The 14,441-nt window shown below is 46.6% G+C and overlaps 1 protein-coding gene across 4 annotated transcripts in view; it reads left to right on the top strand.

Annotated features, from left to right (window-relative positions):
- The window catches only part of SHANK3 (SH3 and multiple ankyrin repeat domains 3), a 691,108-nt gene that overhangs the window by 558,788 nt on the left and 117,879 nt on the right, over positions 1 to 14,441 (top strand). For all 4 annotated transcript variants that reach the window (XM_063926631.1, XM_063926630.1, XM_063926632.1 and 1 more), the window contains exons 17-18: positions 9,611 to 9,735; positions 10,513 to 10,648. In XM_063926631.1, the coding sequence (XP_063782701.1) occupies positions 9,611 to 9,735; positions 10,513 to 10,648 (261 nt within the window). The remainder of the gene's footprint in view (positions 1 to 9,610; positions 9,736 to 10,512; positions 10,649 to 14,441) is intronic.

The raw sequence follows: 14,441 nt of genomic DNA, 5'->3' as shown, positions 1-14,441 counted from the left end.
AGCCACACCAATCACACCGTACAACTTGTGATCTAAACCCAGTTAACAGTATGATAACAAAAGGAGCCTCTGAAAGACGGCTTCCTACAACAATAACCCGATTTTTGTAACAATAACTATGTACAAGTATTGCAGAATAATCCGCACTTGGGATGGGCGCCCAGCATCCACTACGGACTCCGAGAAATAGAATTATCGGTAAGTAAATTCTTATTTTCTCTATCGTCCTAGTGGATGCTGGGGTTCCTGAAAGGACCATGGGGATTATACCAAAGCTCCCAAACGGGCGGGAGAGTGCGGATGACTCTGCAGCACCGAATGAGAGAACTCCAGGTCCTCTTTTTGCCAGGGTATCAAATTTGTAGAATTTTACAAACGTGTTCTCCCCCGACCACGTAGCTGCTCGGCAGAGTTGTAATGCCGAGACCCCTCGGGCAGCCGCCCAAGATGAGCCCACCTTCCTTGTGGAATGGGCATTTACATATTTTTTGCTGTGGCAAGCCTGCCACAGAATGTGCAAGCTGAATTGTACTACAAATCCAACGAGCAATAGTCTGCTTAGAAGCAGGAGCACCCAGCTTGTTGGGTGCATACAGGATAAACAGCAAGTCAGATTTCCTGACTCCAGCCGACCTGGAAACTATATTTTCAGGGCCCTGACAACATCCAGCAACTTGGAGTCCTCCAAGTCCCTAGTAGCCGCAGGTACCACAATAAGCTGGTTCAGGTGAAACGCTGACACCACCTTAGGGAGAAACTGGGGACGAGTCCACAGCTTTGCTCTGTCCGAATGGACAATCAGATATGGCTTTGTGAGATAAAGCCGCCAATTCTGACACTCGCCTGGCCGAGGCCAGGACCAACAGCATGGTCGCTTTCCATGTGAGATATATCAAATCCACAGATTTGAGTTGTTTAAACCAATGTGATTTTAGGAATCCCAAACTACGTTGAGATCGCCCAGTGCCACTGGAGACATCAAAAGGGGGTTGTATATGCAGTACTCCCTTAACAACTTCTGGACTTCAGGAACTGAAGCCAATTTCTTTCTGGAAGAAAATCGACCGGTCGAAATTTGAACCTTAATGGACCCCAATTTGAGACCCATATACACTCCTGTTTGCAGGAAATGTAGGAATTAACCTAGTTGAAATTCTTCCGTGGAGCCTTCCTGGCCTCACACCATGGAACACATTTTCACCTAAGCAGTGATAATGTTGTGCGGTCACCTCCTTCCTGGCTCTGACCAGGGTAGGGATGACCTCTTCCGGAATGCCTTTTTTCCTTAGGATCCGGCGTTCACCCGTCAACGCGGCTGCGGTAAGTCATGGAACAGACATGATTCTTGCTGAATCAAGATCCTTTCTAGTATCTCTTGAAGTTCCGGGTACCAAGTTCTTCTTGGCCAAACCGGAGCCACGAGTATAGTTCTTACTCCTCTCCTTCCTATCATTCTCCATACACTAGGTATGAAAGGCAGAGGAGGGAACACATACACCGACTGGTACACCCACGGTGTTACCAGAGCGTCCCAGCTATTGCCTGAGGGTCTCTAGACCTGGCGCTTCATGTGGGACGCCATCATAACCACCTTTGGTCTTTCCCAACGGTTTACAAACATGTGGAAACTTCCAGATGAAGTTCCCACTTTTCCGGGTGGAATTCATTCATGCTGAGGAAATCTTCCTAGTTGTCCACTCCCGGAATGAACACTGCTGACAGTGTTATCACATGATTTTTCGCCCAGCGAAGAATCCTTGCTGTCATTGCCCTCCTGCTTCTTGTGCCGCCCCGTCTGTTTACGTGGGCGACTGCCATGATGATGTCCTACTGGATCAGCACCGGTTGACTTTGAAGCAGAGGTCTTCCTAGGCTCAGAGCATCGTAAATTGCCCTTAGCTCCAGTATATTCATGTGGAGAGAAATCTCCAGACTTGACCACACTTCCTTGGAAATTTCTTCCCTGTGTGACTGTTCCCCAGCCTCTCAGACTGGCATCCGTGGTCACCAGAACACAGTCCTGAATGCTGAATGTGCTGCCCTCTAGAAGATGAGCACTCTGCAGCCCCCACAGAAGAGACACCCTTGTCCTTGGAGACAGGGTTATCCGCTGATGCATCTGAAGATGCGATCCGAACCATTCGTCCCGCAAATCCCCCTGAAAAGTTTTTGCGTGAGATCTGCCGAATGGAATCGCTTCGTAAGAAGCCACCATTTTTCCCAGGACTCCTGTGCATTGATGCACTGATACTTGGCCTGGTTTTAGGAGGTTTCTGACTAGGTCGGATAACTCCCTGGCTTTCCCCTCCAGGAGAAATACCTCTTTCTGGACTATGCCCAGAATCATTCCTAGGAACAGCAGACGTATCATCGGAAAACAGCTGCGATTTTTGGAATATTTAGAATCCACTCGTGCTGTCGTAGAACTACTTTAGATAGTTCTTTTCCGACCTCCAACTGTTCTCTGGAAACTTGCCCCTTTCAGGATATCGTCCAAGTAAGGGATAATTAAGATGCCTTTCTTCTTTTAAGAATCATCTTTTCGGCCATTACCTTGGTAAAGGCCCGGGGTGCCGTGGATAATTCAACGGCAGCGTCTGAAACTGATATTGACAGTTCTGTATCACGAACCAGAGGTACCCTTGTTGAGAAGGGCAAATTTGGACATGGAGGTAATCCTTGATGTCCAGGGACACCATATAGTCCCCTTTTTTCCGGTTCTCTATCACTGCTCTGAGTGACTCCATCTTGATTTGAACCTTTTTATGTAAGTGTTCAAAGATTTCAGATTTAGACTATGTCTCACCAAGCCGTCTGGCTTCAGTACCACAATATAGTGTGGAAGACTAATACCCTTTTCCTTGTTGTAGGAGGGGTACTTTGATTATCACCTGCTGGAAATACAGCTTGTGAATTTTTTTCCAATACTGCCTCCCTGTCGGAGGGAGCCGTTGGTAAAGCAGGCTTCAGGAACCTGCGAGGAAAAAATGTCTCGACTCTCCAATCTGTACCCCTGGGATAATACTTGTACGATCTATGGGTCAACTTGCGAGTGATCCCACTGCGCGCTGAGACTCTTGAGACTAACCCCCCACCTCACCTGAGTCCGCTTGCACGGCCCCAGCGTCACGCTGAGGACTTGGCAGACGCGGTGGAGGGCTTCTTTTCCTGGGAAGGGGCTGCCTGCTGCAGTCTACTTCCCTTTCCTCTATGTCTGGGCAGATATGACTGGCCTTTTGCCCGCTTGCCCACAAGGGAAACGGAAGGATTGAGGCTGAAAAGACAGTGTCTTTTTCTGCTGAGATGTAACTTGGGGTAAAAAGGTTGGATTTCCCAGCTGTAGCCGTGGCCCCCAGGTCCGATGGACCGACCCCAAATAACTCCTTCCCTTTATACGGCAATACTTCCATGTGCCGTATGGGATCTGTATCACCTGACCACTGTCGTGTCCATGACATCTTCTGGGAGATATGGACAACGCACTTATCTTGATGCCAGAGTGCAAATATCCCTCTGTGCATCTCGCATACATATATATAGAATGCATCCTATTAAATGCTCTATATCAATAAAATATTTTTAGTCAGGGAATTCGACCAAGCCAACCCAGCACTGCATCTCCAGGCTGATGGCGATCGCTGGTCGCAGTATAACCACCGTATGTGTGTATATACTTTTTAGGATATTTTTCCAGCTGCCTATCAGCTGGCTCCTTGAGGGCGGCCGTATCTGGAGACGGTAACGCCACTTGATAAGCGTGTGAGCGCCTTATCCACCCTAAGGGGTGTTTCCCAACGCGCCCTAACTTCTGGCGGGAAAGGGTATAACGCCAATATTTGCTATCGGGGTAAACCCACGCATCATCACACACTTCATTTTATTTTATCTGATTCAGGAAAAACTACAGGTAGTTTTTTCACTCCCACATAATACCCTTTTTTGTGGTACTTGTAGTATCAGAAATATGTAACACCTCCTTCATTGCCCTTAACGTGTGGCCCTAATGAGGAATACGTTTGTTTATTCACCGTCGACACTGGATTCAGTGTCCGTGTCTGTGTCTGTGTCGACCGACTGAGGTAAATGGGCGTTTTTTTTTTTTTAAAACCCCTGACGGTGTTTCTGAGACGCCTGGACCGGTACTAATTGTTTGTCGGCCGTCTCATGTCGTCAACCGACCTTGCAGCGTGTTGACATTTTCACGTAATTCCCTAAATAAGCCATCCATTCCGGTGTCGACTCCCTAGAGAGTGACATCACCATTACAGGCAATTTCTCCGCCTCCTCCAACATCGTCCTCATACATGTCGACACACACGTACCGACACACAGCACACACACCTGGAATGCTCTGACAGAGGACAGGACCCCACTAGCCCTTTGGAGAGACAGAGGGAGAGTTTGCCAGCACACACCAAAAAACGCTATAATTACATAGGGACAACCTTATATAAGTGTTTCTCCCTAATAGCATCTTTATATATATATTTATATCGCCAATTAGTGCCCCCCTCTCTGTTTAAACCCTGTTTCTGTAGTGCAGTGCAGGGGAGAGCCTGGGAGCCTTCTCTCCAGCCTTTCTGTGAGAGAAAAAATGGCGCTGTGTGCTGAGGAGATAGGCCCCGCCCCTTTTCCGGCGGGCTCGTCTCCCGCTCTTTAGTGAAGTTTGGCAGGGGTTAAATATCTCCATATAGCCTCTGGGGGCTATATGTGAGGTATTTTTAGCCAGTATATAGGTTTACATTTGCCTCCCAGGGCGCCCCCCCCCAGCGCCCTGCACCCTCAGTGACAGCGTGTGAAGTGTGCTGAGAGGAAAATGGCGCACAGCTGCAGTGCTGTGCGCTACCTTTAGAAGACTGTCAGAGTCTTCAGCCGCCGATTCTGGACCTCTTCTAACTTCAGCATCTGCAAGGGGGCCGGCGGCGCGGCTCCGGTGACCATCCAGGCTGTACCTGTGATCGTCCCTCTGGAGCTGATGTCCAGTAGCCAAGAAGCCAATCCATCCTGCACGCAGGTGAGTTCACTTCTTCTCCCCTCAGTCCCTCGTTGCAGTGATCCTGTTGCCAGCAGGACTCACTGTAAAATAAAAAACCTAAGCTAAACTTTCTCTAAGCAGCTCTTTAGGAGAGCCACCTAGAATTGCACCCTTCTCGGCCGGGCACAAAAATCTAACTGGAGTCTGGAGGAGGGTCATAGGGGGAGGAGCCAGTGCACACCACCTGATCGGAAAAGCTTTACTTTTGTGCCCTGTCTCCTGCGGAGCCGCTATTCCCCATGGTCCTTTCAGGAACCCCAGCATCCACTAGGACGATAGAGAAAGATAAATATACTCACCTCAGCCATGGTCCAGAGATAAATCCACGTACTTGGCAAAATAAAAAACCGGACACCCGACCAACGGACTGAAAGGGGTCCCATGTTGACACATGGGACCCCTATCCCCGAATGCAGACAGACCTCTCAGTGACAGCTGTCACAGAAAGGTCTCTAAAGCCAATTTCACCTGATTGGCTGTGCGCTGTCTGAACTCAAACAGCGCATCGCACAGCGCCCTCCATTATATTCAATGGTGGGAACTTTGCGGCTAGCGGTGAGGTCACCCGCCGGTCAGCGGCTGACCGCGGGTAACCCCCCGCAGACGGCAAAGTTCCCACCATTGCAAGTAATGGAGAGGCTTTGCGATGCGCTGTCTGACAGCTCAGACAGCGCACAGCCAATCAGGTGAGCGCCACGGAACTAGCGCTTCCTGATTGGCTGAAGGGACCTCAGTGACAGGAGTCACGTGATGTCCCGGCATTCGGGGAAAGGGGTCTGATGTGTAAGCATGGGACCCCTTTCAGTCCGGCATGGTACGGGTGTTCGTTTTTTTTTGTTAACAAGTACGTGGATTATCTCCCGGACACTGGATTGAGGTGAGTATAATTTTTTTCACAGGTACCCCGGATCGTCGGAGACTGTGGCCAGAGCCGGCCCTAACCAATATGATGCCCTAGGCAAGATTTTGGCTGGTGCCCCCTAGCACCACCGTTGGTTCTGCCTCTGACCTTGCACCTCTTTCCCAGCACCATCACCCCTCACCCATAGCAGTCCTTGTACCCCCTATATTTTAAATAGGAACAGTTCGCACATTTGACGCACAGGCCAAAAAGGGGCATCTTCTTGCTGGGAAGGGGCATGGCCACACAATAGTAACCCCAATTCCAATTACGCCACACAGTACTGCAACTTTATTCACATTTTATCTTGCGATAGTGTCCATAATTCATATTACATCCCACAGTAGTATCACTTTACCTTATAAACGTTACTCCTCACAGTAGAGCCCCTTATTCACATTACATCACACTGAATTGCTCCTTAATCACATTACAGCACACCTTATTGCTCTTTATTCACATTAGACGACACAGTAGTGCCCTTTCTATTTGCAACAACACATAGTAGAGCACCTTATACACATAATGCCACACATTAGTAATGAATTTATACACAATTCCACACAGTAATGCCCCTTACACAAATGAGACACATTAATGTCCTTATAAACATAATGCACCTTACACATTATGACAACCTTTATTAATGCCCTTTTACACATAATGTCCCTTACACATATGCCGCATATTATTAATGCCCTTATACACATAATGACTCACATAGTGCCCCCTACACATTTGCTGCACATTATTAGTGCCCCTATACACATAATGACACACATACAGTAGTACCCTGTTACACATATGCCGCACAGTATTAATGCCCTTATACACATAATGACACACATAGAGGCCCTTTACACATATGTTGCACATTATTAATGCATTTTTACATGACACACATAATGCTCCTTACACATATTCTGAACACTACTGCACAACCAACCCACTCACATGCACACAGCACTCACACTGCCACTAACACTGTGACATCTGCCTCTGCTTGGATACAGATGTGTCCTCATAAATCTTGCCTCAATGCCAACGTCGGGCACTTTTTTAATGAAAATGCATCTTATTTGCATTGCTATGTGGCTAGGATGCACAAGCACCTTCTGCTGATTAAACTGATATGCAGCATGCCAATATACTGTGTGAGACTGTGGCTGTATCTGCATATGAAATGCTACATACAGAATATAGGCATGCCGCATATCATTTTAATCAGCAGAAGCTGATGATGCCCCTAGGCATATCAAATGCCATAGGCAATTGCCTAGTTTGCCTATGCCTATGGCCGGCTCTGACTGTGGCAGTCGGCGTGTCAACATAGGTAAGTATGTGTGTGTCGGCAGGTGTGTAATAAAGTTTTACTCTCAAGGTGTGTGTGTCCTGTTTTTATTTGGGTATTTTTTTTCCAGTAGTACTACAGGTACCAGCGGGCCCGTTTTTCTCCCGCATGCTGGTACTTGTGGTTCTCCAAGTACCAGCTTGCGGGGGAGGCTTGCTGGGACTTGTAGTACTACTGGAAAAAACAATATTCTTGTCATTTTACTCAAGGCTATCAGCCTCCCATCCGCAGCCATTGGATGGGGGGGACAGCCTCGGGCTTCACCCCTGGCCCTTGGGTGGCTGGGAAGGGGGGGGACCCCTTGATTGAAGGTGTCCCCACTCCCCCAGGGTACCCCGGCCAGGGGTGACTAGTTGGATATTTAATGCCACGGCCGCAGGGCGCTGTATAAAAGTGACCCCCGGCTGTGGCATTATCTGTCCAGCTAGTGGAGCCCGATGCTGGTGTATAAAATACGGGGGACCCCTAGTCTTTTTGTCCCCCGTATTTTTTGCACCAGCATCAGGTGCAGAGCCCGGTGCTGGTTTTAAAAATACGGGGGATCCCCTGTCAATTTTTTCCCCGCATTTTTAGAACCAGGACCAGCTCGAAGAGCCCGAGGCTGGTTATGCTTTGGAGGGGGGACCCCACGCCATTTTTTTCCGGGTTTTTTCCCGTTTTTTTAATTTGCGGCAAAATCCGGCAAATCGGACGTTTTTCGCCCGCGGGACTGTCTAATCCGTTTTTCATTGAATATGGTGAATTCCGGCAGCCACCTGCCGGAATTCACCTGTCGAATTGTGTCGAATTAAAAAAACGGCGATAATTTGCCGCGATTCGCCGTGAATTGCATATACCCCTATATCTCCTTGTCTGACTTTGAAATAGGCCACAGCAGGGAAGTGAAGGTGCCTTCCTTCCGCATCGCGCCGACCCTGCGTGCAAGTAAAACACTATTACAGAATGCCCAGTGCTCAAGGTGGTGGTATACCATACCACTGTATACTGACCCACTTCAAGCACTGCAATAGCACATAAGGAACCACATGAGTAATAATTATTTTATTAAGATTTTTACTTAGAATAACAATTTCTTGCCGGCACTCTTACCAATACCTGTAATACTGTGCGTATCAGACAAATAAAAGTATAGGGATTTTGTTCATATTTTAGATCCCCAATTTCTGCATGTCCCTATGATTGTTTTTTACTCAGGATAATTAGTGCTGGTGTGGGTTTACATGCATCTAGCTTTCTCTATTTCAACCAGACTTACTCTGCTAAATGTGAAGAAAATGTGATGGATTACCAGTTATAGAAGTGCACAATCACTAAACTCTGACTGCTATTCTGTAGGGCAGAATGATGTGTTGTCATTAGTGCATAATGAATTACGAAACAGAATTTTCATGTATGTTGGCTCCATGTAGAAATGCCTGTGTCCTTGAAAAGAACACTTTAATGACTCCACCTATATTAATAATGAGCAGTATATATCTCCAGAGTATGCAAATAGAGTGCACACAGGATTGTGAATAGCTATCTAATCAGTGTCGGACTGGGGCCTACCAGGGAATGGAGTGGTAGGGGCTCTAGGTTAAGGGGTGTGGCCTACCACCAGAGGGTGTGCAGCCAGATACCAAAGAGGAATTTGGCCAACCATTAGAGAGGACGTGCAAAGAACAAGGCCGTCTTATAAAGGTGAGGGCAAGGGTATGGTGGCCAATACTGGGATCGGGACTGGCGGGACCCCGGGATTGGAGCTTCCAATCCTGGGGATTTTGGGATTAGCCAGTCCCCTTTTATTTTCAATGCCGTGCAGCGTTGAGCTGGGATTGAAAAAACGGCCCGGGATTGGCCTCCCTAGCAGGTGGAGTAATCTTGGTGTAGTTTCCATTAATGCAAAACAAGCACCCAAGTTCAGCCATGATTCTGCTGCAAGTAGTTACTGACCCTTATTTGGGGCCTCAAGCTTTGAGGCCCACCGGGGATTTCCCCTGTACACCTGTAGGACAGTCCGGACTTTGCCGCTACAAATATTTTGGAAGCATGTAAAAAATCCCATGGCCTCAGAGAAAAATAACATTGAATTCAAGCAACTGATATTCCATTTAAGATCTATGTAAGGTATAAACACAATTTATTATTAACCCACATTATAAATTGCTTATTGGGGTGAGAAATTGGATTGTTGCCTAGTGACAAATTCCTCAGAATGCTGACAAATGCAATGACATACATGAGTTCAGACAATATAAATAGCAGCTTTTATGAAATTGTCTGGCTTATAAAAATTGTCAGCATTGCAAATGAAACTTATTTTGAAATTCTATTGATCCTATAGCAGAGACCCCGATTGAGGAGTTCACACCTACACCAGCTTTCCCTGCTTTGCAGTATCTGGAGTCGGTGGATGTGGATGGCGTAGCATGGCGAGCAGGTCTTCGTACGGGAGACTTCTTGATAGAGGTATGAAATCAGCATGCAGAAACAGTTTATTGGTGACTCCTGTTTTCACATGGGATCTGGTCTTTAGGTCGATAGCACTTAGGTCGACACTTATTAGGTCGATTACTACATGCATTAGGTAGACATGGATTTCGGTCGACATGGGCACTAGGTCGACATGGAAAAAGGTCTACAGTACATGAGTTTTTCATATTTCTGTTCGTAATTTTTTTTTACTTTTTCAGACTTTACAATCCACGTGGGCTACGATTGGGAATAGTAACCTTGCTCAAAGCATGGTGATCGAAGCGAGCCATGCGAGGGGATACGGTGCACTAATTGGTGTTCCCGGTCAGTTTACAAAGAAAACCACACCAATTTTTTTTTTTAAACTTTGTCGACCTTTTTCCATGTGTCTATTTCAGGTGTCAACCTAGTCACTGTCGACCAATAGTGGTCGACCGAATGATTATCGACCTAGTTACTGTTGACACTATGATACACACCCCTTTCACATCACACCTGCAACCTCTTGGGTCTATTCTTTTTGACCCATCTAATTCTTCTCAGTAACATTATCCCTCATTTTTACTTCCATTTACTGTACTGTACGTGTATGTGTGTAACCATCTAGTTGTTTCTTTTCTTTAGTCTTCCACACTTTGGCAGAACATAAGGTTTCCCAATTATAACTTATATGAAGCAATGCGTTTTTTGACTATCTGGACCAGACACAAGCTGTTCTCTTTCTGCTGTTTCAGCCTCAGGTTTCTACCCCCTCTTTATTCTTTACTTCAGGTGAACGGGGTAAATGTTGTAAAGGTTGGGCATAAGCAAGTAGTATCTCTGATTCGTCAAGGTGGTGGCCATCTAAGTATGAAGGTCGTATCTGTGAGCCGCAAGCCTGAGAGCGAGGAGGCCATGCGCAGGAGGGGTAAGTGTGTACCCTGATTTTGACCTATTAATTAATAGAGAATGTTTTTTGACAATAACAAGCTACAGATATGTCCTCATACATCTTGCCTCTATACGCCATAAATAAACCAGGGATTGTGTATATGCACACTTACTGTATATGGGTTTTATGGCGAGAAATGTACCCCTGTATTTTGATTAAATTTAATATATGTCATTTTTAATAGGGTGTGCCACCAACTACAGTAAAAGTACAAAATATTGAATCGAGCAAGGAAAAAAGTACTGTATAATGGGCGCATAATATGCCATGCAACAGGAGATGCCTGGCATAAGTCATTCGCCAGCTCCCTGGCAGCTCTGTTAATGTTGGGCATCTTTTTATGCGGAAAATGTCTTATTATATTACCAGTTATTTATATAGTGCACACATATTCCATAGCGCTTTACAGAGAATATTTAGCCAGTCACATCAGTCCCTGCCCCAGTGGAGCTTACAATCTACATTCCCTACAACACGTACACACAGACGCATTCACTAGGGTTCATTTTTGTTGGGAGCCAATTAACCTACCAGTATATTTTTTGGATAGTGGGAGGAGGAAACCCACGCAAGCACGATGAGAAGATACAAACACCACACATTTAGGGCCATGGTGAAAATCGAACCCACAACCTCATTGCTGTGAGGCAGTAATGCTAACCATTACACCATCCGTGCTGCCCCACTGCATCACTATGTGACTAGGACACACAAGCAGCTTATGCTGATTAAAATGATATGCAGCATGCCTATATTATGTGTGCAACTGTGGCTGTATCTGCATATGAAATGCTACGTTATACTGATTTCCAGGAAAACACTGTAACGTAGCATTTCGCATGCAAATACAGTCACAGTCGCACACAGAATATAGGCATGCTGCATATCATTTTAATCAGTATACGCTGCTTGTGCGTCCTATTTGCATAGCAATGTGACTTAGATGCATTTAAATGGAAAATGGCGCACATAAAGATGCCTGGTGCTATACCGAGTCATGCCACAACATAGCATGACTAGAAGGGCTTTTTAATGTGACTGCAGCAAGGATGTAAGAGGACACATCTGCGTTAGCTGTAGCTTACTTCTGTTATTGGTACCAAAGAACAAAGTGTAAAATGTGACAATAAGCACAAAGCACAAGTTTGGGTTAGTGAAAACCTACTGCTGTACTTGACAATAAAAACGACTGAGAAGTAAATGGTTTCTAAGTCTTTAGTTATGAGATATCCACTGTTAAAATGACCAGAATATATACAATGTTACAGGGCTGAGATTACCCTAGCCAGTAGCACCGTTTAATGCCATCAGTGGAAAGACACTAATGCAATGGGCATCCATGGCTGAAACTATGCCAGTGTCTGATGTTCTCCTCACATTCATTTATATGATGCCATGTGTGGCCAAGAATGCCTTCTGCATTAGCTCATTCTTAGCTGATGGTGTATCATTGATGCCAGACATATTCCTAAACCAAAGAACAAATGTCCGACATAGAAAATAGGATAAGGGTGACTTTGCTGTTTACGTGATGATGTATGCCCTGCTGTAGATTAGAATTGTTTTAGGAAACTCAGAAGAGTTATATGACCATATAAAAGAGGATATATGCTTCTGTAGCTGTGACACAACGTGGCTCCGCGTTAGTAATAATACTACATATCAGATAATACGCTTGTGAGTGCTGATATCAGTTACAAAACTGTTTGTTCATGTTAGTCACTCCAGTGTATACAGTAGCTGCCTAAATTCAAGATGTGTTTTGTTTTGATATATTTGATAGCATTGATAGCATGCTGGCTGGTTTTCTGCTTACATGCATAGAGGTCCATATCTACTGTATGTGTGTGGTGCTATCAGTCATACCGTAACAAAGTGCACCTGATGCACACCACAAAGCACCGTGTCTCCCAGCGCACCTCATGGTGCATGCATACTCTCCGCACTGAGGGGAGCTGAAGAAATAATCTCATTTCAGTGTATTCATTTTTTTTTTACATTTTTCTTTTACAACAGTTCTCTGTATAGCCTTATCCAAAGGGCCATACACACTAGACGATTTTTTGGACCAATATGGCCAATACAGACGATTATCAACGATATATCGTTCACATCGTCTAGTGTACATGGTCCTGCAATCAACGATGCGCGCACCTATGCTCATTGATTGCAGGTTGGCGGTTGGAGGTGCTGCATGCTCAATGTGAACAATGTCACTTGTGACATCGCTCATCACGGCACGTGTGTACGGAGCCGCAATGAGCGATGTCCACAATGTGACATGGCTCACATCCCCTCCAGCGGCTCCGTCCCCGGCAGCGGCTCCCTCCTCTCCAGCGCCTCCCCTCCCCACCAGCGGCTTCATATCTGAGGCCGCTGACGGGAGCCGCTGCCTCCAGCGGCTCCCTACCCGCCAGCGGCTTCATTGTAGCTGAGCCGCTGACGGAAGCCGCTGGAGGGGAGACGCTGACCGCTCAGTGTCTCCATCCACTGCCCCACCAATGTACCCACTGCCCCACCAATTATATTTCCACTGTGCCACCAACATAATTAAAAATTATTTATAATGGGTTCTAAATATTATATATATATATATATATATATATACATACATCTCTCTCTATATATATATATATATATATATATATATATATCTCTTACGTCCTAGAGGGTGCTGGGGACTCCGTAAGGACCATGGGGTATAGACGGGCTCCGCAGGAGACATGGGCACTATAAAGAACTTTAGAATGGGTGTGCACTGGCTCCTCCCTCTATGCCCCTCCTCCAGACCTCAGTTAGATTCTGTGCCCAGAGGAGACTGGGTGCGTTACAGGGGAGCTCTCCTGAGTTTCTCTGAAAAAATAATTTTGTTAGGTTTTTTTATTTTCAGGGAGCACTGCTGGCAACAGGCTCCCTGCATCGTGGGAATGAGGAGAGAGAAGCAGACCTACTTAAGTGATAGGCTCTGCTTCTTAGGCTACTGGACACCATTAGCTCCAGAGGGTTGGAACGCAGGTCTCACCCTAGCCGTTCGTCCCGGAGCCGCGCCGCCGTCCTCCTCGCAGAGCCGGAAGATAGAAGCCGGGTGAGTATTAGAAGAAAGAAGACTTCAAAGGCGGCAGAAGACTTCAGTTCTTCTCTGAGGTAACGCGCAGCGGTAATGCTTCGCGCCATTGCTCCCACACACAACACACACTGCAGGCATGGATGGGTGCAGGGCGCAAGGGGGGGCGCCCTGGGCAGCGATAATAAACCTCTAGGACTGGCTAATAGGCTAATATATTATATAGGCTGCGGAGGCAGTAGATATACAATCCCCCGCCAGTGTTTGTAAATTTGAGCGGGACCGAAGCCCGCCGCTGAGGGGGCGGAGCTTGGTACCACAGCACTAACCAGCGCCATTTTCTCCACAGTACACTGCAGAGACGCTGGCTCCCCGGACTCTCCCCTGCTGAACACAGTGACAGAGGGCAAAAAGAGGGGGGGGGGGGGCACTTATAATTGGCGCAGTGAGTGTATATTGTCATATATATATATAAAAGCGCTGTTTATCTGGGAATTGTTTCCAGTGTCAGTTGGCGCTGGGTGTGTGCTGGCATACTCTCTCTCTGTCTCTCCAAAGGGCGTTATTGGGGAACTGTCTCCAGATAGAAATTTCCCTGAGTGTGTGGGGGTGTCGGTACGTGTGTGTCGGCATGTCTGAAGCGGAAGGCTCTTCTAGGGAGGAGGTGGAGCAGATGATTGTGGTGTCTCCGTCGGCGACGCCGAC

The sequence above is a fragment of the Pseudophryne corroboree genome, chromosome 6 (genome assembly GCF_028390025.1).
Source record: "Pseudophryne corroboree isolate aPseCor3 chromosome 6, aPseCor3.hap2, whole genome shotgun sequence".
In the NCBI taxonomy this organism is placed as follows: domain Eukaryota; kingdom Metazoa; phylum Chordata; class Amphibia; order Anura; family Myobatrachidae; genus Pseudophryne; species Pseudophryne corroboree.
The sequence above is the reverse complement of the archived record's forward strand: the minus strand, read 5'-3'. Positions and strand labels throughout refer to the sequence as shown.